Here is a 24884-nt window from a genome sequence, read left to right as displayed (position 1 = left end):
AAGCGACGAGGGTTGGGTTTTTTTTTTTTTTTTGCAAGGGTTTGAGTGGCAGGGGCTTCCCGTGCGCCCCCTCCTCGCTATTAGCATTCCTCTCAGGCGGCTGGGAAGGGGAAGAAGGGCCCCCCCTCCAAGGACCGCCTCTGTTTGCTGCCCTGACAAAGAAGGGAGTTTGGGGTGGGGGGAAAAGACTGGAGAAAAACTCGCTTCGGGGGTCTGGAGAAGTTTCCCACCCGTCCTCGGATGTTGTTCCTCCCTTGCAACTAAATTGCAGGTTCCGCAAAACACCAGATTTGCAACATCGATGCTTTTTGATGCTCCTGAGTTGTGCCTCGGCTTCCATTAGAAGTTAAATCAAACAAAGACAAAGTTTTGGGTTTGTTTTATGGTTCTGAACCGGCCCAGCTCAAAACTCAGGACAGTCCAGTGGATGGATGGATTTGACATCCATTGGACCAAGCGCTCCTTGGTTAGGACAGCCAGGGTTATACCGAGATTGTGGACTACAAGACCAGGTTTTTTTTAAAAAAAAAAAAAAAAATAGGGGGGGGGATCCTGTGAAGAATGAAATGACAAACACTTCTATTTTCTTGCTGGGAAAACTGCACCGTTGTATCAGTTGTTTTTACTTTTTAAAAGATTTTCCTGGACTTCTAGGCCTACCCCTTTTCGGAATCCTCCAGCCCTAAAACTTCTGCAAAATTTAAAGACAGCAATACCATATTTTCCAAATGCCAGACAGAGACAGGATCTGTTTCCCGATCTTTGCGATTACCCAAGTAATCAAACTTGACTCTTTAATTTATTAAACCGCAGCCTCGGGGTGTTTGAGGAGATTTCTGTCCTCCAGCCTCCATTTGCTTTTGTTACTTTTTAACACACCCAAAAACATATTTTTTTTCCAGGCCAGCAGAGGGAGATAACTGCACCTGAAATAGATCTGAAAGAATTCAATTTCCACATTCAAAGGATAATTGCCCCAGGGAGAATGTCTAATTCAAGCAATAACTGAAGTCTGCCCTAGTTCTTAGACCGGAGGTTTGCAAGGATAAGTGGGAAGAAAAAAAAAATGAAAGAAAAAAATCTGTATGAATTGTATGCCCAAGTGTTTCTTCTTAAACCGAAAGACTGACTTCTCATTGTCAGACCCCCAAATCTCACAGGACTTCCAAGATTTGGTGATTTTGGAATCATTTATTTATTTTTCTGTTCTCATTTGCAATGTTGTCTAAATGATTGCTTGGAAGTACACAAGGAAAACCTTCCAAAGACTCTGGATTCCCACGGCATACTAAGATGTATCACACTCCTTGATTTAATCTTTCATCCAACCCAACTGTTTTTGTCAAAAACCCTAAGGTGCTTTTTTCAAGAGGCAACTGGACTTTCTGGTTTTTCTTTGAAGAGGTCTCGCTTCTCATCCAAGAAGCTTCTTCAGCTTCTTTCTTCACAGGTAAAGAAGCTTCTTGGATGAGAAGCGAAACCTCTTCAAAGAAAAACCAGAAAGTCCAGTTGCCTCTTGAAAAAAAGCATCTTTGGGACAACCATGACCTGGAGGACTGAGAATCTCCATAGACATTTGTCAAAATCCTGTTTGCAGGCAGGAATGGACATTTCTATAATAAAGATATAAATCGGGTGGCAGCCATGAAAGCCAGACCGATGTCATGAGCACGGAAGCAGCAGAAATACAAATCTTGTTTTGTACGTGCTCGAATTAGACATTTTTTTTAAACTGTTTTAATACTTTTAACTGCTTTTATAGACCGATTTAGAAGCAATATATCCAGGGGACCTAAGGCCTCCACTCCTCAGGAGGGAAAAAAAAAATCCGGGGCCAGGTAAATGATTTAACAGTAATTGTTAAGGAGTTAGAGTCTTACTGCTTCATAATTAATTAAAAAAACAAACAAACAAACCAACTTTAAAATTACAGGCTTTGGTTCAAAAGCTAACTCGGTTTGTAACGAAGTGGAGTTTGCCCTAAAAAAAACTTTCTCTGCGGATTTCCGGGTCTCTCTGCTGCCATCTAGTGGCCGCCCAGAGTTTCAAGCGCAGATCCAGTTGCTGAGCTTCCCCTCCCTTCCCACCTAAACCCCTTCTCCTCTCGGCTCGGGTTGCAAACGGGATGGGGGGGGCGGTTGCTACGGCAACCCCTGCGCCGCATCCAAAGGGCGGGGGGGCGGGCAGGGAGGCAGGCGGGCAATCCATCCCCTCCTTTCCTCCCCCTTAATGGACCCATTCCTCCACATCATCTTGTATAGGTAGCTCTCTAGCTGGCTCTCACCCACCCACGGTTAGCCACCCACCCACCCACCCACTCGGGCTCGCGGACACTCCCTTACACACACACAAAGCCCCGGCGCGCACTAAGCTCTACAAATGCCAGAGGAAGCCCAGCAGTGAATTGCATTCTCGGTTGCACCGCCTATATAGGGATTGTCTCCCTTTTGCTGGGAAGGAGAGGAAGACCTGGGAGGGGGCGGGTAGCAAAGACCCCTGAGCTGGAAAGAAGGGGCGTCAAGAGGACGCGGGTGTAGGGAGGGGAGGAGACGGCCCAGCAAGCCCTGCTCTTCCTCTTCCTCCTCCTCCTCCTCCTCCTCCTCGGATCAGGGACCAATAAAGCCGCTGCAGAGCAGGGCGTCCGGCAGAGAAAGGGTTAAGCCGGATCCGCTCGGACCGATCCCTTCCCCGGCGAGGCTGCGGGACCGACTGCAGCAAGCAGAAGGACTCGGCGGCCGCCTCCCCCGCAGCCCCCGCTTCAGCCTCCGCTCAGCCCTTCGGATGCTTTCCAAGCCTGCTCTCTTAAGGGCACGAGCCGGAGGTCCCTTTCGCTCTTCTCTCGCCGCGCGGCTGGCTCTCCTTTACGGCCGCCTGGTCTTCAATCCCGGGAGCGCCTCTTAAAAGAGCGGCGATGGCCACCAAGATCGACAAAGAAGCCTGCCGAAGGGCCTACAACCTGGTGAGGGATGACAGCACGGGAGTGAACTGGTAAGGAGCCCAGCCGAGGAGGGGGGTCGCAGCTCACCGGGGCGGGGGGCGGCGGGGAGCGAAAGGGACGGAGAGCCGGGAAGAGGATCTTATCATTCAGGGTCTTTCAACGGGATTCGCTTTGCTTTTGTGGAAGGGGGTGGGGGTGGGGGGGTTGTTAAGGATGCCTGCCTTCCCAGGTTAGCAGGATAATGGGCATTGGAACCCATGATGCTTTTCTTCCCGAGTTAACACAAGGGGGGAGGATAATGGGCATTGGAACCCATAATACTTGTCTTGCCAAGCTAGCACAAAGGAAGGATGATGGGCATTGGGAACCCATGACGCCTGTCTTTCCACGAGCTAGCAGTAGGGGGAGGATGATGGGCATTGGAACCCACGACGCCTGCCTTCCTGCATTCAGTCATGTCCGACTCTTGGTCATTCTAAGGGCCAGGTCTTTCCACCTCTTCCAATCTTGCACTGGTTTCTTTGAGTGCCTGTCTTTCCAGGCTAGCACAACAGGGGGAGGATGATGGGCCTTGGAACCCATTGGAAGCCACGCCTATCTTCCCAAGCTAACACAAAAGGGGTTGATGGGCCTTGGAACCCATTGTGAGGTCCTCATGGGGGGTGGGGGTGGGGTAAGGTTTCTTCTATGTTGGCTAAGCTGGCAGTTGGTTCTCCTCTCTTGCTTGAAGCCCAACCCGTTTTGAGTTGCAAGGAAGGACTTCACCTTATCATTAAGAGTTCTTGCAAAACGCATTTGGTTATGACATCATCTCCCTTTGGGAGCCACCAGGCTCCTTCTTCTAAGCTTCTGGGGCAGGTGGGAACTGGGCCATCTCACTCTGCAAAAACCTGGGTAGGTCTGGCTGGGGAGGTACAAGGCTTCTGAAATCTTAGCGACGAACCATCTGAATAATTTCTTCTTCTTCTTCTTCTAATTTCTTCTTCTTCTTCTTCTTCTTCTTCTCCTCCTCCTCCTCCTCCTCCTCCTCCTCCTCCTCCTCCTCCTCCTCCTCCTCCTTTCTTTTCTCCTTCTCCTCCTCCTTCTCCTCCTTCTCCTCCTTCTCCTCCTCCTTCTCCTTCTTTTCTCCTCCTCCTCCATCTTCTTTCTCCTTCTCTTCCTCCCCCTCCTCCTCTATTCTCCTTCGCCTCTTCCTTCCCCCTTTCCCAAAGGGTGACATTTAAGTATGACGGCTCCACCATCATCCCAGGACACAACGGGGCGGATTACGAAGAATTTATACGACAGTGTACAGGTGAGTCCTTTTTCGCTCTCCTCCACCCAACCCACGTTCCTCGTGTTGCCAAGGGGGAAGGAAGGAAAGGCCAAACAGCCTCGAAATGTGCTTTTTTAACACTCCCCAACACCCCCTTTCCTCCCCCCCCAAAAAAAAACCTTTGAAAAGCCCTGAACAGTAATGATGTCATCCATCTCCCAGGCCTTTTGTTGGGCGATTCTCAGTCTTCCCTTCAAAGAAAGACGCAGATGGTTCAGGGGTGCTTTCATTCCTTTCAACCAGAGCCCAAATTCTAGCCAGTTGTCCAGGAATTTTTTCTCTTGCTCAGTCTGTCCATGGTGACCTTTGAAACTTGATTTAATTCACGCCCAAATGCAGGCTTTTCTCCAACACCGGCAATCGCTTGCAAGCCACGTTAAGGAACACGCAAAGGCCTGGTGTTGTGTTATTTTGGCTGGAAGAGGATTCAGTAACAGTAAGAGAGTTGGAAGGGACTTTGGAGGTCATCTAATCTAACCCCCTGCTCACGCAGGAGACCTATACTAAGGGATTCGAACCGCCGAACTGCCGACCTTCCTGATCGACAAGCTCAGCGTCTTAGTCACTGAGCCATCTAGCCAGGCTATTTCGCTTTAGGCTGGCAGAAATTCTCTCTCTGTCTCTCACGACCCAGCATGTCTGAACACGGACGCACAGCTAAAGGGCCAATGGAGGGCTGCCTACCGATGTTCAAACATTCTTGGGCGCGGACAGAAAAGACAGATCAAGAAAACCAAATCTTCACCAGCACAAAGTAGCATTTATCCACCTTCACCCAAGCAAAGGTCTGGGTTGACATGTTTGTGATGTCCCTTCCAAGCGATTGCAAACCTTGTAACCTTCATATTTACTTACTTACTTACTTACTTACTTAACTTTTCTGGTTTCTAGAGTGGCCCATTTTGGCATGAATTAAAGCCAAAGAAAAAAAAGAAAACCCAATCTTTTTGGGAGAAACTGTGAAAGAGGTTGTTAGAGACATGGATAGAAATAGAATAACAGAGTTGGAAGGGATCTAGTCCAGGGGTCAGCAACCTAGTCCAGAGCCGCATGTGGCTCTTTCACCCCTCTGCTGCGGCTCCCTGTCACTCAAAATATGTGTCACAACCACCAATGTGCAACACCCACTGGCACACGATTTATTGAGCCTTTCAACCCCCGGTAGGCCAACCATGGATAAATCCAAGAGAAGAAAAAAGTTTCAGAAGAAAACATAATTTAATTCAACTACATATGCTAGTTTTGTGGCCACTCAAGAAATAGTCAGGCACGGGAAGGGTTTTGTGGCTCCCGGTGTTTTCTTTTCTGTGGGAAAGGGGTCCAAATGGCTCTTTGAGTGTTTAAGGTTGCAGACCCCTGTTCTAGTCCAACCTCCTGCCTAGGCAGGAAACCCTACACCACTTCAGACAAATGGTTATCCACCCTCTTCTTAAAAACTTCCACTGTTGGAGCATTTGCAACTTCTGGAGGCAAGTTGTTCCACGGGTTAATTGTTCTCACTGTCAGGAAATTTCTCCTTAGTCATAGAGCCGTCTGAATAGGTTGTTTATGGACACCTCTGAGCCCAAAGTCTATAGCAGGGTTTCTCAACCTTGACCATGTTAAGGTGTATGGACTTCTAATTCCCAGAATTCCCCAGCCAGCATGAATTAAAGCAAAGAAGAAGGTGTGTGTGGGAGGCGGGGGGGAGAAACCATTCGGGCTTTCAGGAGAAATCGTGAAAGGGGCTGTTAGAGAGATGGCTGTCATAAATGCATATTTATTTATTTATTTATTTATTTATTTATTTATTTATTTATTTATTTATTTATTTATTAAGAATAGCCTTCATACTTTTGTATATACCTGCTTAGTAGGGCTTTCACCCCCCCCCCCCCAAGCGGTGTTCTTTTTTATACAAAGTCGGCTTACTGCCCCCACAAACCGGGTCCTCATTTTACCTACCTCGAAAGGATGGAAGGCTGAGTCAACCTTGAGCCGATGAGATTTGAACTTGCAGTAATTGCAGGCAGCTGGTGTTACTTAACAGCGCTTTAGTCTGCTGTGCCACCAAGGCTCTTGAATGGGTTGTTCTTTTTTTTTTTTTTTTTGTAAATAAATTTCAAAGCCTCCACTCCCTCCTTTCTTTTCTTCCGTCCTGCTTTCTTTTGCTTTCAGCTCACAGAAGAAAGCTTGCAGCAGGAAACATCATGAAACAGTTCATGTCTTGGCTTTTCATCTTCTGTGCCTGCCACCCTGTGTTTTCCTCTTTCATGTTTTACTTTTAAAGGGCCAGCCTGGAAACCGAGGCAAAGTACGGGCGGGTGGGTGGGGGAGGGAGGGAGGGAGGAAGAGGAGTCCTCCTTATGGTAATGATTGTGGTTGAGGTTCTCTGTTGACAAGCCATTCCTGTCTGTCTGCAAATCATTTCTCCCCCCCTCCCTTTTGCGTTTTGCCTTTGCAAAGAAAAATAAAAAATAAATCAATTTCTTCGGGCTGCAGGACAGATGCCATCTTGTTAGCTTTTTTTCCTTCTGCTGCTGCCCCTGCTGCTTCCAATTTCCGGTTTGCTTGGGATTCTGATTTAATTTTGCACAAAGGAAAGTTCCTGGGTTTTTTTTATTTTTATTTTTGGGGGCCTCTCTCTGGCGATCCTAGTTGTTTCCTTGAATACACACACCATGTACATGCATACAAATCATGCCTAGCGCATCTCTTCTTCTATGTACTTCCTTTTTTTCAGCTTTTGGCTTAAGTTCTTTTATGTTTGAGGCAGGGGTGAAACCCCGCCATCGCTACCGATTCTCCAAACCACCTGCCACAATCGCTACCGGATCACCCGATCCGGTCTGAACCGGGAGGATTTCACTCCTGATTTGAGGATGTTCTAGAGCCGAGTTTCTCAAATTTGGCCATGTTAAGATGGGTGGACTTCAACTCTCAGAATGCTGGCTGGAGAATTCTAGGAGTTGGAGTCCACATACCTTAACATGGTCAAGGTTGAGAAATCCTGCTGTAGACTTTGAGTCAGAAGTATCCAGAGGAAACGGTTAAAAGAAGTAAAAATGCCGCCATGACCATATAATCAAAACTCTGCTCCTTTTTTGTACCTGCATTGTGATGTAATGGTGTGGAAAGCCCCAGATGTTCATGACAAGTCTTTAAAAAATAAGTAGCAGCAACAGCCAAAACCACCAATCTCAGAGACCACCAAGAACCCCACAATTCAACCCCGAGCTACAAATATTCTCTACTATAAGTAGCAGAATGGCAGATGGGATATAATCCTCAGCCACCAGAAAACTCATAGGAGGCCATGAATCTTACCAGTGAAGATTTGTTGTTTTTTTTTTTTTTTAATTTGATTTATATGCCGCCCTTCTCCGGAGACTCAGGGCGGCTTACAATGCTTTAAGCAATAGCCTTCATTCTTTTGTATATTTTATACAAAGTCAGCTTATTGCCCCCACAAACTGGGTCCTCATTTCACCTACCTTAGAAAGGATGGAAGGCTGAGTCAACCTTGAGCCTTGGAGAGATTCGAACCAGCAGAAATTGCAGGCAGCTGTGTTAATAACAGGGTGCACTAAACCCTTGTACTATCAAGGCTCTTTTGTTTTGAATGCAGCTGGATGAAAGCAGGAGGAGAACAACAATGGAAATTAGGTTATTTATTTGCCAATCTGATGACCAATTTGATAGGTCGAATTTTGCTTCGCCTGCCTTCCCAGTTCATTCCTTTATTTATATTTATTTCTCAAGATGACATTCGGTTGTTTGGCTTCATCCGGTTCACCACTGGAGACACCATGAGCAAGCGAGTCAAGTTTGCACTGATCACCTGGATAGGGGAGAACGTCAGTGGCCTTCAGAGAGCTAAAACAGGGACCGATAAGACCCTCGTGAAAGAAGTTGTACAGGTAAGTGGAGGTGTTCAAGTCAATATTTCTGGTCCCAGCAAGAAGGTTATTTTTTTTTTTGGTGAAGCTGTTCAGGAAGACAGGAGAATTGAAGGGTCGTTGTTGCTCTCTGAGCTTGCTTGTTTTCTTGCAGACATTCCATTACCCAACTAGGTAATGTCATCAGTGCTGGAAGAGAGTGGAATTTGCAAGGAGGAGGAGGAGAAGGAGAGAAAGGAGGAAGAAGAGGAGGACTGTGGAGTCCTTGGTATTCTCTGAGCTTGGTGGTTTTCTTGCAAACGTTTCATTACCAAACTAAGTAACATCATCAGTGCTAGAAGGGAGTGGGGTTTGCTCTCAGCTTATAGCAAACCCCACTCCTTTCTAGCACTGATGATGTTACCTAGTTTGGCAATGAAACGTTTGCAGGAAAACCACCAAGCTCAGAGAACACCAAGGACTCCTCATTTCAACCCTGAGCTACAAATACTTTCCTTTACTGAGACAGGAGAAAGTGCTAATAGGAGACATCCTTGGTTACACCTTGAGATTTGATTTCTAAGATCCTCTTTTTTTATGCGGATCAAGGCACTTCATTCGAGCACCCTCAATTACATATTATGGGTCTACTAGTTGGGAGCCAGAGTCCATAAACTGAGAAGATGCCAAGTTTCCTAACCTTGGACTTACATCCGAAGTAAAGCAGTCATCATCTTCTAGAAGTGTTGGGACTTCAACTTCCATTAACCCAGCTATTGTAACCTGTTAACAAGGGGTTGTAGCAGTTGCAGTCAAAAGAATTTGACTGAGTGCATTTGATCTACACCAGTGATTCTGAACTGCTCTGCGTTCTTGTCCTTCCGTTGAAATGAGGAAGCCAACATCTAAAGGAAAATGCCCTCCAAGACATTAAAATGGCTAATTTAGATGTTCTGATGCTTCTGTGACGGTAAGGTTGAAAGAAGCTCTGAAGGACGCATGGCTACTACGCTACAAATAATCTTCAGTTTCTTTGTTCCGTCCAAGAGGCTGAATCAAACGTTCGCAGAGATGTTTGTTGTGGTTCTCCTTGGACTCCGCCTTTTGTGTTGTGTTTAGCCATTCAGGTTATCAAGGCCCCCCCCCCAAGCTTCCTGGCCCCAAACAAATGGATGTATTTGTTTGTGGGGCTCATGCGCTCTAGAAGGAGCACAGAGATGGTCATTCATCCTCAGGCCATCTCCAAGGTCAAAATGGGATGGCAAAATCGAGTGGGGGAGACTGAAAAGTCCTTGTTTGTCTTGGATGGAAATTTAAGAGGATCCAGAAAAACGGTTTTGGCGGGAAACAGACAGAAAGGACGCTGTATTTCAAGAGGCTCGTCAGCTTTAAGAAGCGCTCAAAATCTGTGAGCTATTGTACTGACCACACCTGCTCCATTTCCTGGCTGGAAAAAGAGAGGAGAAGTTTCCCAAACTTGGGACCTTCTACCTGTGTTGAATTACAGGGGGTCTTCCAACAATGACCGGTCACTGTTCAAAGCTCTGATGGACCTACCTGGATGTACTTATGACCCAGATTTAAAGTTATGGTGGTCACCACTCCCCCCACCCCTAGTCCCGTAACTGCACTTCAAGTGGTCGGCAATACCCCGTTATTTTACAATGGTTTTGCTGAAAACTGGCATTGACATCTTGTGAAGGAATTCGCAGAGCAACCCTAGAGTAGCAAGCACATGAAAGCGACTGGGAGTAGTTGCGAATAAATACAGCCAACACACAGATACACTGAGTTGTGTTTACTTTTAGGAAATAGTAATAAGGCACAGTCCAATAAACAGTCCAGGTCATACACAGATAAAGCAGTAGATAGTAAAACAATAGTCCAGGGATATTCCAATAACAAAGTCTTCTTACCAGTCGTCATAGTCATACACAATAAACAGTTGCAAACAGTAGCAAACACAGCAAAGAGCAATAATGATCAGCAAAGAGCAATAATGGTCAGCAAAGAGAAACAAACCATGTTTCAACCTCCCTCTTAAGGAGATTGGCTACAGAGCTAACCAATCAGGACACAGTATGATGCAATACAGCAGTCTTAAAGCTATATTGAGGGTTTATATATTGTCAACCCAACAAGTTATCATTTCCTAACACGTCTGGTTTTGGGCAAAACCATGCCCTGGTGTGAAGCGTTAGTTCGCTTAACAACCATGTTCCTCGCTTTAACAACTGCCACAAAGAAAATAGTAAAATCAGGTTGGTTGTGCAATCGTTTACAACCATCGTGAGTTACGACCGTGATGGGCAGGCTCCATTACAGTCACAACTTGAGGCCTTATCGGCAACAGCTCTTATCATGGACATGGCTGACGCTGGAAGTTCAAATTCAAGACCTCTGAAGGACCTCATATGTGCTAACATTTTGGGAAGTAACTTTTTTTCTATGTTTTCTCATACCTCTCTGCCGCTCTCTCGATTACGATGTGATTACTGCTTGGTTAGGTCCATGCAGTAACGGTTTCAGATGAATGTTAGAATGGGGAGGCATTACTGCAGGGGTGAAATCCAGGAGGTTCCTACAGGTTCTGGAGAACCGGTAGCGGAAATTTCGAGCAGTTCGGAGAACCGGCAAATGCCACCTCTGGCTGGCCCCAGAGTGGGGTGGGAATGGGGATTTTGCAATATCCTTCCCCTGCCACGCCCACCAAGCCACACCACACCCACCAAGCCACGCCCACAGAACCGGTAGTAAAAAAATTTGGATTTCACCACTGCATTATTGGCAGTGGAAAACTACCCAAAAGTCGTGAAAGAGTTTCTCTGGGAGCATTGTTTTTGGAAATCTTTCCATTCCTGTTTCAAAACCTGGCTAGGTGGCTCAGTGGATAAGATGCTCAGCTTGTCGATCAGAAAGGTCGGCAGTTCGGCGGTCCGAATCCCTAGTGTAGGTCTCCTGCGTGAGCAGGGGGTTGGACTAGATAACCTCCAAGGTCCCTTCCAACTCTGTTACTGTTATAAAAGTGACCAGGCCATCATCTTATTCAGCCCTAGTGATGAGGACATTTACCTTATCCGATTCCCATCCTTCGCTAAACAAACATTACATTTTTTTTTTTTTTTTTTTTTTGGTCTCCTGCAGAATTTCGCCAAAGAGTTTGTGATCAGCGATCACAAGGAACTGGATGAAGATTACATCAAGGGTGAATTGAAGAAAGCTGGAGGGGCGAATTATGACGCTCAGGCAGAATAAACCCGGAAGAGGAACACACCGTGCCTCCTGCAGCCACCTGAATAGATGTGCCACCCAAGGAGGCGGGAAAGCACAATTTATCTGTGAAAACAAAACTGGAAGATAATTTGAGGCAAGTGTGAGAACGAAGCTGCTTCATTTAAGGCTCTTCGGAAGCCTGTTCCTATCTCCAGAAGTGGACCTCAATTTTTTTCTCCCCCATTTCATCCACCAAACCAGCTCCTTCTCGTGTTTTTTTTCTCTCTCTCTCTCTCTCTAAATTCTTCTTTTAACCACTGTCTTTCTCATTTTAACAAATATTATGTAGGTACCTGGCTCCATAGGAAATTGGCCATTAAGTCATGGTGTTGGCTGTAGGGCCTGCTGAAGGCTTCTTGAGAGCTTTAGATCTTTCCGTGAAGCTCGGTCGGTCTAGATAGAACAGAGGTCTTCAAACTTGGCAGCTTTAAGACTTGTGGACGTCAACTCCCAAAATTCTCCAGCCAGCAATAGCAATGCTGGCTGGAGAATTCTGGAAGTTGACGTCCACAAGTCTTAAAGCTGCCAAGTTTGAAGACCTCTGGTCTAGAAAGTCTCCAAGGATGAACCACGAATTCATTCTTGACAGCTGTCTTCCCTCACTGACCAACAAAAGGGCTTACAACGTGCACAATGAGTTACGCCGCCCACGAATCGCATGCTTCCTTCTGAAAGTCATCTCTGGTGGGTTTGGATGAGATTTGCAATCTTCTCCACGCCACTGGAGGGTTTTACTTCTAGGTGGTTTAAAAAAAAGGAGAAAAAAAAGCACAAAATTGCTGTTCCCCCTCACCCTCAAATAATAATGGTAGTCAAGGGGCTGTGACCTGAGACCTCCCCAAGACTAAACACAGCTCTCTAAAGTTACTACAGGGTCGAGACTGTTAACGGGGTAGAAGGAAGAAGGTGAAATACAGGGTGAATTATGAGACGGGTGGTATTTGATTCACTGAAATGAAATCCTATTTAAATCGGGCCAGCCTCTTTGGCCAGGCACCAGTTAGTAGTAGAAGGGTGAGCACTGATCTACTATTCAAAACCAGATGTGGGCCTTGATTGAAACAAGTCATGCATTTGTGGGACATAAAAGTTCCTTTATTCCACATAAGCAAACTTATTTACTCAGAGCTCTGTTTCCAGAAGGTTTGGTTCTTCAGTTAGGTATGTGCCAGATTGTGGGGTGGTTTTTTTTTTTGTTTTTACCATTGTGCTTAAAAATAATTTCCGTATGCCCAATGGAACTTTGTCACAAAGAGCTATGCGGAGTGTTGCAGCCTCCAGTTGCAATTGTGTGTACATTTCCCTAGGAGTAAGAAGCGTTGACACACACAATGGAATTTCTAAACATGCGTGTGTGGGTGGAAGGTCGGAGGGGATTTGGGGTGAGTAGTGAATGTGTTTGTTTGCAGCCCCTGCAAATCCACGCATGCTGACGTCACTAAAGGTCAAAGAGAAGCTGAAATATTTGGCATTAAACAGCTATCAAGGGGAAACATAATCTTCTATTTCAGTTTTTTATGGAATACGAAGGAATATAATTTGCCTTAAAGGAACAGCTTGGTTTTGCATCATATGATCTTTCTCTTTCTTTCTCTTTATTTTTCTTTCTTTCTTTCTTTCTTTCTTTCTTTCTTTTTCTTTCTTTTTCTTTCTTTCTTTCTTTCTTTCCCTCCCTCCCTCCCTTCTCTTTCTTTCTCTTTCTTTTTTTCTTTTTCTTTGTTTTGAAAACGTTGCTGTAAAGACCAGTAAATAAGGGAGAAAACAAAAGGTCTCCTTTTCTGATTGTACTGTTTTGTACCGTCATTGTTCTTTTTTTATTATTATTATTGTTGTTATTATTTCTGCCTTTGTACCCTGAATGTGTAAGATGATTGCTGGTGAGACTTGTAAAACAATTATAGAGCAGACCTGGGTTGCATCCTTGTGAAATGTTAATGCTGTTTGCTTCGAAGGGGAATTGGAATGGGAATTGTGTGCGAACTCCTCTATTCTTTCATTGGCGGTTAAGAGTATTGGATTGTCAAATCATGGACTGTGTGCCCACCTTACATTTCAACCAGTCTTTTGGTTAGGGGGGTGGGGGCAAGAGATGGGTCCAGTCTGAAGAACATCAAGTCTAAAGAAAAGACAATTTACGGGAAATCTCAGCCATCTTCAGGAACATGGAGGGAAGCTACAAGGAAAATGACCAATAAATATTGATAGGCCAACAGAAAGTAGGGCTAGAAATGACCAATATCTTAGAAAAATTTCCTGAAAGGCTTCCGTCAGAGTCTCCTACAGAAGTTGTGGATTCTGAAAACTTTTAAGAAGCTGGACAGCGACTTCTTGACGATTGTCTGATTAACAGAGTTGGAAGGGACCTTGGAGGTCTTCTAGTCCAACCTCCTGATCAAGGAGGAGACCTTACACCAGTGTTTCTCAACCTTGGTAGCTTGAAGATGGGTGGACTTCAACTCCCAGAATGCCCCAGCCAGCGCTGCTGGCTGGGGCATTCTGGGAGTTGAAGTCCACCCATCTTCAAGCTACCAAGGTTGAGAAACACTGCCCTAGACCATTTCCGACAAGTGGCTATCCACTCTCTTCTTGAAAACCTCCAGTGTTGGAGCTCCCACAACTTCTGAAGGCAACTTCTGTTCCATTGACTAATTGTTCCCACAGCCGGGAAGTTTCTCCTTAGTTCTAGGTTGCTTCTTGCCTTGATTAGTTAATCTTCCTGCATATTGGAGAGAATTGTGTTAGATGTTCCTTATGGTCTCTTCCATCTCCACAGTTACATGATCTTAGATTGCATCCTTTTTTTTCCTAGATGCAATGACCTTTCGAAATGAGCCAAGAGGATGCCAAGAGATTCAGCGGCTGAATCTCTTCCCTACTGCATAGGACATTGTGTACTGGGGGGTGAGAGGGGGCATACTGGGGAAACAGGTAGAAATCTTGCATGCAGGTCTGTCCAGAGCCCGGCTCCTATGTTCTTCCTAACCCTTTTTTGCCTCAGGAGAGCAAGCATTCAGATGAATAACACATTATGTCAGGTTTCGATATCGTCTTCAAATAAAATAAAGCACCAGAGTAAATGCAGGTTGAAGTGCTGATACATTATGCGTCCAGGGACAAGGAAGTATATGACCATTAGACCCTTGAAGGGTTTGCTAAGAAAGGGAAGGTATTTTGACCCATGTCTCTGATGATAGGGCCAGTGGGGTGGCTCAGCAGCTAGGAAGTTGGGCTTGTTGGCTAGAAAGTGGGCAGCCTGAGTTCGAAACCCGAGCACTTACACGATGGGGTGAGCTCCTGTCCTCATCCCAGCTCCTGCCCACCTAGCAGTTTCGAAAGGATGCAAATGCGAGTAGATAAATAGGTACCACTTTGGTGGGAAGATAACAGGGCTCTGTGAATCCTGCTGCCCACATGACCACCGAAGTGTCTTCAGACAGCGCTGGGTTCAATGGCCTTGAATTGGACATGAGCACTGCCCCTTAAAGTTGCCAATGACTAGCGGAGTAAAATACACAGGGACTCGTCTATGGAGATTCTCAGTCATCCAGGTTAGGGTTGTCCTGAAGGTGTTTTTTTCAAGACTTTCTTGGTTGTTCTTTGAAGACGTTTAGCTGAAGGAGCTTCTTGGATCAGAAGTGAAACATCTTCAAAGAAAAACCAGAAAGTCCAGTTGCCTCTTGCAAAAAGCACCTTTGGGGTACACAGGGACTCCTTTACCTCTGATGATTATCATGGGGATGAGAGGGGTGGTAGGGCAGCAGTCCCCTTCCCCATCTCTGCAGCCCAACAGCCAATCTGTGATTCTAGGGCTTTCAGCTCAAGATGCTTTCTAACCGAGCGTACGAAATTGTGCTCATTGACCTACATCTATTTCCCACACGCTCGCGATCTGAAAAGCACATTAGTGTGTTGTTATAGTGACAAAACCAGCTGCAGTTCCTGGAACCCTACGGAGGTGTCCTTAATCTTGCCTTCGTTGAGGATTTCTTGGTTGTTCTCAGCCTATTAACTGAGGCTTAGGCGTATATCTGAGTGACTTTGAGCCAGGCGGCAACTCATGGCTCGCCCACTTAATCCAAGTCAACAGAGATGGCAGTTTCCTTCCAGGAGAAAAACAATGAAAGCAAATTCCCACCACGAACGAATCCTTAGCACAGCTAGTCCTCGACTTACAACAGTTCGTGTACTCACCGTTCAAAGTTACAACAGTTCTGAGAAAAGTGACTTACGTTACGACTGTTTTTCACACCTGCCACCGTTGTAGTATCTCCATAAAGTCAGATACTTGGCAACTAAGTCATGACGGTTAAAGCATCCCCGTGGTCAGGTGATCAAAATTCAGACGCTTGGCAAATGATTCATATTTATGACGGTGGCAGCATCCCGGGGTCCGTAATCCCCTTTTGCAACTTTCTGACGAGCCAAGTCCATGTGGAAGCCAGATTCACAACTGTGTGACTAACTTCACACTTAAGAACTATGGCAAGGAAGGTCTTAAAACTCAACTCAACAGTTGTCTCACTTAATAACCGAAGTGTTAGGCTCAGTTATGGTCGTAAGGCGAGGACTACCCTGTATAAACCAAACTGTCGCCTCTTTCTGTTTATGGGAAGGTTTTATACGTAGCTTTTGGGGAACCTGAACAAGCCTTGCAAATCCATTGCATCTGGGAGGTGATATTTGGGCTGCAAGAATCCAGATGTTTACTAGAAGACAACGATGAGAGACACAACATTCACTGGAAAGGCTATTCGAGGAGATTGCAAAGTACCATGATTAAAATCAGATTTTTTTCCCTTTCTTTCCCGTCCTCCCCCTCCCAAGCACATTGTTATCAAACTCCTTGACAACAGTTGTCATAGCAATCCAGCTTTTTTTTTCTCCACCTCCAAGATGTATTTGTCCCCACAGTCATGGAATGAACCTCAAATCGAGTCATTGGGGGAGAAAGAAAGCAAAATTAAAGTCTTCTCCAAGTCAAAGCCAACTGCCTCCGACTCCAGGGTGAAACCCGTTAGTCATTTACAATTTTCAGCATTTTCTTTGTAACTTCCCATCCAAGAACAGACCAAATAACAATAACAGTTGGAAGGGACCTTGGAGGTCCTCTAGTCCAACCCCCTTCTCAAGCAGAAGTCCTATGGAAGGGACCTTGGAGATCTTCTAGTCCAACCCCCTTCTCAAGCAGAGGTCCCATGGAAGGGACCTTGGAGATCTTCTAGTCCAACCCCCTGCTCCAGCAGGACTCAAGCAGGAATCATTCCGGACAAATGATTGTCCAGTCTGTTCTTTAAAACTTCCAGTGTTGGAGCACTCACAACTTAATACATGTAATAATAATAATAATAACTTCCTTGTGGAGACAAGTTGTTCCACTGATTAATTGTTCTCACTGTCAGGAAATTTCTCCTTATTAGGAGTTTTTAATCAAGATATACCATGTTCGGGCTAATTACTGCCTCTTAACGATCTCACTTCATCATAAACCACGTTAGGAACCAGATGTCATAATTAATAGTTGAATTTTACTTCATTGAGTTAGGCTACAGTAACAGAATCTCGACAACAGCTTGATAAATACTGCTCCTTTCTTGCCTCTTATACCAAAGAGACTCAAAGGGGATTGTCTCCGAGTTTCTTTCTCACCCTTTCCTGTTTTCCTAGGGCTAAGTTCATGTTTTCCCAACAGCTTCCATCTATTTTCTCCAAGGCCAGCTCTGTGTGGAGGTACATATTTTCTCACCAAGAGAGAAAGAGAAGGAAAGAGGAAAAATAGGCTGGGAAGATTTATGAATGGGGTAATAATGATATATAAATGAGATCTGTTCTCGAATTAGATTTAAAGCTGGTTCAGTTCATGGGCTTGAAGAGATTGTCTCCCCAAAAAATCCAGGCATATTTCTGAATTCATGAGTGGGGAAGGCTAAAACTCTTGCTCTGGGGAATCTGTAAAATGTGACTTCCCACCGTAGGGCCTCTTGAACTGCTGAAACAATCAGAATTTCCTGTAGAGTCATCCTCCTGACTATCCAGCTGTCTGGGTAGAGTATTCGGGCCCGTGTGTCTCAGCTGACTCAGCAAAATGGAGAATTATTCAGAGTTTCCAAAGCTTAGGAAATTCCCCGTTGCTCCACGAAACTCAGGTTGAGGGACAGCAAGAAGGTCGGGCAGGGAACTGACCGATTCTCCAAAAGGAAGTGCAGCCAAGACTTTTGTTCACAAAGCTGAAGGAGATCTTGAAACTAGGACCAGACCAGGAAGATGATATGGAGCAGAAGCCTTACAGTGGCTGGGCAGGAAACAGACAGGCGAGGCAGATATGGATTTCCTTATGAATTATCTTCTCTTCCTCGGTTGTAATTTGACAATTTAGGGCCATCCGATGTGCTGGATTCTAGAAGGTTGAGGAGATAACAAAAGGATCCTTGCTTTTTGATGCCCAGCATCTATATTTTATCTAACTGCTTGGCTCAAGGCTTAGTCCGACTGCCAAAAGCAATGGTACGGATTCCTGAGCTGCTTTCCTAAAAATATACTATAAAGGGGCCTCTCCCCCACCAAAAAAGAGAAGTATGGGGGCTGCATATCCTTCATATGGGCCCTATCCTTGAGGGAAAAAAAAAGTCAAAATTCCAGCCCTAGTGGACACAAGTCCTACTCTACAAGGCATTTTCAGACTAGGGCAGAGGTTTGCCACCTTAAACACTCAAAGAGCCATTTGGACCCGTTTCCCACAGAAAAGAAAACACCGGGAGCCACAAAACCCTTCCTGTGCCTGACTATTTTTTGAGCGGGCCACAAAACTAGCATATGTAGTCGAATTAAACATTCTGTTTTCTTCGGAAACTTTTCTTTTCTTGGATTTTATCCATGGTTGGCCTACCGGGGGTTGAAAAACTCAATAAATCGCGTGCTGGCGGGTGTCACACATTGGCGGTTGTGACGCATATTTTGAGAGACAGGGAGCCGCAGCAGAGGGGTGAAAGAGCCACATGCGGCTCCAGAGCCACAGGCTGCTGACCCCTGGACGAGGGGTACAAATATCTAGAAAGCCTTCAGTCTGGTGGAACAGCATACAAGAGAAAACAAGATCAGCCTTCAGGAGCTCTAGGCACATGGTAGACTTGAAAAAGAAAAACAAAAAAAAAACACCAGAGAAATTCAAAAGAAATTCTAAATCTAAAGCATCCCAAAAGAGGCAGAACCACCGTTTGGACAGTGGAAGATAAATTTCACCACAATAGAAAATTTGCTTTGCTTTCCAGGCTTGGCTCCACGGTTCCTTTTCCTAGACAAGGAAACCTTCAAACAATTTTCGGGGGCACAGTGGAAAGGGAAGGGGAGGAGGAAAGGAAAAAAGGAGAGAGGAGAGAAAAGAAAGGAGAAGGGAGAGGAGAAAGGAAAGGAAAGGAAAGGAAAGGAAAGGAAAGGAAAGGAAAGGAAAGGAAAGGAAAGGAAAGGAAAGGAAAGGAAGGAAAGGAAAGGAAAGGAAAGGAAAGGAAAGGAAAGGAAAGGAAAGGAAAGGAAAGGAAAGGAAAGGAAAGGAAAGGAAAGGAAAGGAAAGGAAAGGAAGATTAAAAAGGGAAGGGAAGGGAAGGGAAGGGAAGGGAAGGAAAGGAAAGGAAAGGAAAGGAAAGGAAAGGAAAGGAAAGGAAAGGAAAGGAAAGGAAAGGAAAGGAAAGGAAGATAAAAAAGGGGAATGAAGGGGAAGGACAAAAAAAGGAGAGGAAAGGATAGAAGGGATGGACTAGGAAGGAAGTAAAAAGAGAAAGGAAGAGAAGGAAGGAAAAGGATGGGAGGGAGGGAGGGAGGAAAGGAGGAAAGAAGGAAAAAGAGAGAGGGAAAGGAAAGGTCACCATTTGTCTTCTATTAATATAATGGCAGGATATTTCACGCTGTAAGGCTTCAAAGTTACTGAGAAACAGATCCGGCATAATCAATGTTTCATTTCTTCCTAATCCTGGGATTTATTCTTTCGGCAGATGAAAGGATCCGGCTGCACAGTCCCAGTCTTTTCAACATGGTCTTTTCTCCATCCACAATTAGATAAAAAAGATTTTTACACAGACACCCCCCCCCTTTTTTTTTCTCCCTCTCTGATGTCTTCTTCAATCACAGGAGGGGTGGCAGAAATGGCTCCATCCAGTTGGAAAGGCTGAAGAGCAAAGCAGCTGCTCCCAAGTCGGGCAACCTCTCACTTCCTGCCCTCCGAACGGACCTGGCTGAAGATGAGATTAATTAAGCATTATTGTCCTGATTCCCTGAGTAGCTGCCGGGGTCAAGGATCAACTTTTGCTCACACTGCTGGTCAGTTAAATCAAGCGTAGCCATGTGCGCAGGCCGCCTTGACATAACGGGCCAACCGCCAAATATTCATTTCATCCCACGTAACCCAACATGTCCAACCTTGGCAACTTGAAGACCTCTGGACTTGCAACTCCCAGAATTCCCCAGCCAGCTATGGGGATTCTGGGAGCGGAAGTCCACAGGTCTTCAAGATGCCGAGGCTGAACATCCCTGCTCTAGAGATGCTTTCATCTGAAGGTCACCTCGAGGGGGATAGAATATTCTTTATTGGCCAGATGTGATTAAACACGCAAGGAATTTGTCTCTGGGGCGCAAGCTCTCAGTGTACATACGAACAAGAGATAAGTCATAAATCATACAGTTCTTGACAAGTTAAAACAATCAACCAGTGGAACAGTTGCCTCCAGAAGTTGTGGGTGCTCCATCATCACTGGTGTCAAGTTTCCGAAAGATGCCCTAATTAATTCATGAGCCATGATCCAAACTTCAAAGGAAATATAGTCATTTATTAGGAGCAACATTCCGGCAATACTGGGATGCAGTTAGGACTGATCCCACGTAGATTTACGTTCCCCTATGACCCTGTCTCTCCCCTCCTCTCTGGCCATGTCATAAATCACATTCTCCAATTAACCACTTTGGCTGGCTGTGAAACCTAACACCCTCCTTCTGATTGCGGTCGGAAAGAATGTATGGAATTCACTTCAGTTCTCCCTCCCTCCTGCTCATGGCAACTTGAAAGCTTTGCAAGTTGACAACTGGAGGTTTTTAAGAAGAGATCGGACAGCCCTTGTCTGAAATGCTATAGGCCAGGGTCTCCTGCTTGAGCAGGACTAGAAGACCTTCAAGGTCCCTCCCAGCTCTGTTTCTGATTGAATTTCTAAAATTCTGCATTTCCTTAGCCCAGGCAAACATTAAAAGGCATCTTGTGAAATGTACGTGGTCCTTGCTCAGCTGCGGAGAACTTGAGCCGAGAAGGAAACGAAACGTTTTCAAAGGTGGGAAAAACAAGAAGGAAGGAAGGCCAGGTGTTTTTGTAAAAAGCATCTTTGGGATTAAGCTGCAATGCTCTGGCATTAAAGCTCGGTTGGCAAGTGGGTATCAAGCCCTCCCAAGTTTATATAGCTTGACGAAGGGCCTTCCCTGCATAGGATGAGATCTAGCCCCGATTTGGGTTCTGCTTTTTTTTTTGTCCAAACAGTGAGAACGAAAGTGCAACGCATTCACTTCATACACCCAGGAAAGGACGTCGGCTTCCTTCAGGCCCTGATTAAACAGCGGAAACCCCTCAACACACGGAGTTATTTAAAGCAGCTAGTCTGGTCGGTTCTTATTCCCAACCCCCCCCCCCCCCCAGTTCAATCTGCTATTGATTCAGCCTTCGCTGCGGTGTGCTATAAATTAATAGGCTCTTTCGTTGCTGTTAGAAGATGCATTTAGAGCTGGCCATTAATAACTCCGTTAGGGGAATTGAAGTTTGGGATTTAAAATCTTCTATTCCTTCAGGAGTTTCAAGGGCTGTTTCGCACACGAAGCATTCAGGTTGTGTACTGTGGACATCACTGTGGGATGTCACAGATAGTCCTTGATGTCTATGGAGGTTCTCCGTTCTCTGGGTCATGGTTGTCCCAAAAGTGCTTTTTCAAGAGGCAACTGGATTTTCTGGTATTTCCTTTGAAGATGTTTCACTTCTCATCCAAGTAGCTTCTTCAGCTCTGAGTGGATGGTGAGGAATGGAAGGGTTTATATTCCTTGCAGACAGCTGATCCTTTGCATCCTTTTAGAGGGTCGTTGAGGCCACTTGGAGGTTTGTCTGTGTCCTCAGGGTCACCTGAGTGGGGCTCCTGGTTCCTGGAGTCTACAATTTTTTCCTCTGGAAATCCATTCCTCCTCCCACACCATTCCAAAGTGTCCATCCCAAATTGTATAGCTAAAAGACTGTAGAGATTCTCAGTCATGTTGTCCCAAAGGTGCTTTTTTCAGGAGGCAACTTGTTTTTTTCTTTTGAATACGGTCAAAAGACGAACAGAGGTAGATGTTCAACCATGTTGATCAATTATGATGAACCTTGTGGTGGTAAAGTCGAGGATTACCTCCAGGGATTTACAGCAGTAGTGGGATTCAAATCCAGGCGCTACCGGTTCACTATCGGTAGCGCGAGCGTGAGGCGCTTCTGTGCATGCGCAGAGTGTTTTTGGTGACTTCTGGGCAGGTGGGCGGAGTCTCCTGCCACCACCGCTACCGGTTTTCCCGAACTGGGGCGAACCGGGAGCAACCCACCATTGATTTACAGGTGAAATAAAATGCTTATTTTGGGATCGGCGCTCCTGCTTCCCCAGGTTTTCCATTTCAAAAGCCTGAAATATTTTCCTTTTTTAAGCGGTTTAAAGAGAGCTCGAAAGGTCCACCGGAGAAAAGGGGTGGGCTGCCCACGCCTTTCTGTGGCCTCGGACTTTTTGATGATCTGCAAAACCAAATGCAACCTTGTGGGGAAAAAAAAAACCCTGAAATTTCTTCCCCCAGGACCGTCTGACACTTCAGGAGGGGGGGACAACCAGCTTCTGATTCAGCTCAACCCTAAAAGCTTCTCCAGGCTTGTAACCAAATATGGTCAACACATTCACGGAAGGAATGTCAGCGAATCAGGTGAGCTGTCAGTCAAAGGGAACCTCGCTGAGCAGAAAACAAAACCACAGGAAGATGACTGTGCAGAACGAGAGAGAACGGGGGCCAGTGGGAGCGAAGCAGCAGCCAAGGTTGCCTTTTATGGTTAAAAGGGGGAAAAAAAATTAGCAACAATAAACGAACCTTCGCTGCAATCTGAATCTACCCTTAAGTTAAATTTAACCAGCGGTGATCAAATGACTTAACAAGCCAGAGGTAGAAGCGTCATTTATGCATTTAATTTGTCTCAGGTGTGCAATGCAATGCTTTTTTTCCTTATAAGGAAGGGTTTTTTTTTTTTTGTCCTCCTTAAATAATGCGGATGTCTTTGACTTATGACCATAATGGAGCCTGCCCATTAGGGTCATAGCAATAGCACTTAGACTTACGGTTTATACTGCTTCACAGTGCTTTACAGCGCTCTCTAAATCAGCCTCTTGCCCCCAACAATCTGGGTCCGCATTTTACCGACCTCAGAAGGATGGAAGGCTGAGTCAACCTTCGACTGGATCGAACTGCTGGCAGTGGGCAGAGTCAGCCTTACTGCATTTGGAGAGAGTGGGAGGGGAGAGAGGGAGGGGAAAAAAAAAAAAAAAGAGAGAGAGAGAGAGAGAGAGAGAGAAGAGAGAGAGAGAGAGAGAGAAACAAACAGAGGAAAAAAAGAGACATAAATAGCAATAGCCCTTAGACTTGTATACCGCTTTACAGTGCTTTTACAGCCCTCTCTAAGCAGTTTACAGAGTCAGCCTCTTGATCCCAACAATCTGGGTCCTCACTTTACCAATCTCAGAAGGATGGAAGCAGAGGGGGGTTTCAGCAGGTTCTGACCAGTTCTGGAGAACCGGTCGCAGAAATTTTGAGTAGTTCGGAGAACCGGTAATAAAAATTCTGACTGGCCCCGCCCCCATCTATTCTCTGCCTCCCGAGTCCCAGCTGATCGGGAGGAAATGGGGATTTTGCAGTAACCTTCCCCTGAAGTAGGGTGGGAATGGAGATTTTACAGTATCCTTCCCCCTGCTACATCCACCAAGCCACGCCCACAGAACCGTAGTAAAAAAATTTGAAACCCACCAGTGGGGCTAACCCTACCTTTGTTGGATCTTGGGTGAGGGCCTTTGCCTATGAATAGACCTAGCTATCTCTTTATCTCTTAAGTGTGGACATCTGCTGTGGGCTATTGAGGGAGGGTGGGGGCTATTAGGAGTGAGTCTGTGTCCTGCCTAAAAACATGTTTCTCCATTTCTCATCCAGGGAAAATAGAACATTCTGCTTTTTAATATTTCCTAGAATATTTCATTTTCCTAGGGAGAGGGGTGACTGCTAACTTCCTACAATATAACCCCAGCACGGTTTTGTTCTCCTTGGCATCAATGGCATCACGCGGAAGCGTAGCCCGGATCTTTGTGGCAATTGCACAACAATGAAAAAAATGTGGGAAGGCGGTGATTTTGACCGCCGAAATGGCTTATTCAGGCGATCAGTGTGGAACTCAAGAGGGGAAACAGCGCAACGGTCCTCGTTTGTTGCACAATTCTCCTTTCATCCCTTCTGAACAGCTGGGCACACCATGAAAAGGCTCCGTTTTTTCTCCTGGAACGCGTTGTGCGTTAATAAACATCCCACTGCCATTGTGTGGGCATCAGCCCAAAAAGCACAAGGCGGCTGGCACCATCCTGGGCACTTTTATTCACACCCAGCCAAGCTGCCACCCTTGCTGCCTGTGAGATTTGCTAAAGGCAGGGGAGGCTGATCTAGAGCAAAGGCAACGGCCAATGGCAAAGTCTAATCTTTCCACTTGGAACGACTTGGATATTTCTGCACCGGTAGTTCAACGAGCTGGAAGAGAGTCTTTAAGATGCAGAGTTTGTCTTTTGCAACCAGCTCTCCTATTGGCATGTATTATTGTAGAAGCATAAAATTGGGCATGATCTGGATGGACAGACACAGAATTAAAAACCTCCAGGAGAAATAAAATAAAATAATCTGCCTTAGCCCCCTGTGCCTGCTAAGTTTGTGATAGTTTAAAAATAAAAATAAAAAAGTTCCCCTGGGCGCAACCGGGATTCGAACTCGCGACTTCAAGACACCTTTGAGGCTTTTGTCCGGCTCGCCCTTAGGAGGGTTCTCATTGGCTACGACAGCTGAAAAGGAAGACGCTCTTTCCCGCAGGAGGGCGCTCGCATCTCCTCAACCTCCACACCATAGAGTACAACATCTAGAAAGTCAACCCCTTCGTACTTCACTTCCGGCGTGACTGCACAAACTCCCAGGAGGCTTTCTTACCACTGAGCTGCCGATGCCTAGAATGGCAGTGATATTCCGCTTTTGAGGCGTTTTAAAGCCACATGAATGACGAAGGCGGTGACGTAACGTTTAGAACGGCCCCTCCTCCCCCGAGGTCCTCTGACGCTCCCATTGGCTGAGTGCTCTGTTGCTCAAGCGGGCTCTGCGGCGGGGGGCGGGGCCCCAGCTGGCGGCTGCTCGGAGCTGAGGGCGGCGGCGGCGGCGGGGCGGGGGGGCAGCGCCGCGG

At 45.9% G+C, this 24884-nt stretch overlaps 1 protein-coding gene across 1 annotated transcript; it reads left to right on the top strand.

The window, feature by feature from the left end:
• Positions 1 to 2847: 2847 nt before the first annotated feature.
• Positions 2848 to 11801, top strand: COTL1 (coactosin like F-actin binding protein 1). The gene is made up of 4 exons (XM_070952992.1): positions 2848 to 2988; positions 4150 to 4232; positions 7995 to 8152; positions 11255 to 11801. The coding sequence occupies exons 1-4, from the start codon at positions 2912 to 2914 to the stop codon at positions 11363 to 11365; spliced, it is 429 nt and encodes a 142-aa protein (XP_070809093.1). The 5' UTR covers positions 2848 to 2911; the 3' UTR covers positions 11366 to 11801.
• Positions 11802 to 24884: the final 13083 nt, after the last annotated feature.

Source organism: Pituophis catenifer, unplaced genomic scaffold (genome assembly GCF_029215685.1).
Source record: "Pituophis catenifer annectens isolate HBS135680 unplaced genomic scaffold, rPitCat1.0.hap2 SCAF_13, whole genome shotgun sequence".
NCBI lineage: Eukaryota > Metazoa > Chordata > Lepidosauria > Squamata > Colubridae > Pituophis > Pituophis catenifer.
This window is presented reverse-complemented; position numbering and strand designations above follow the sequence as displayed.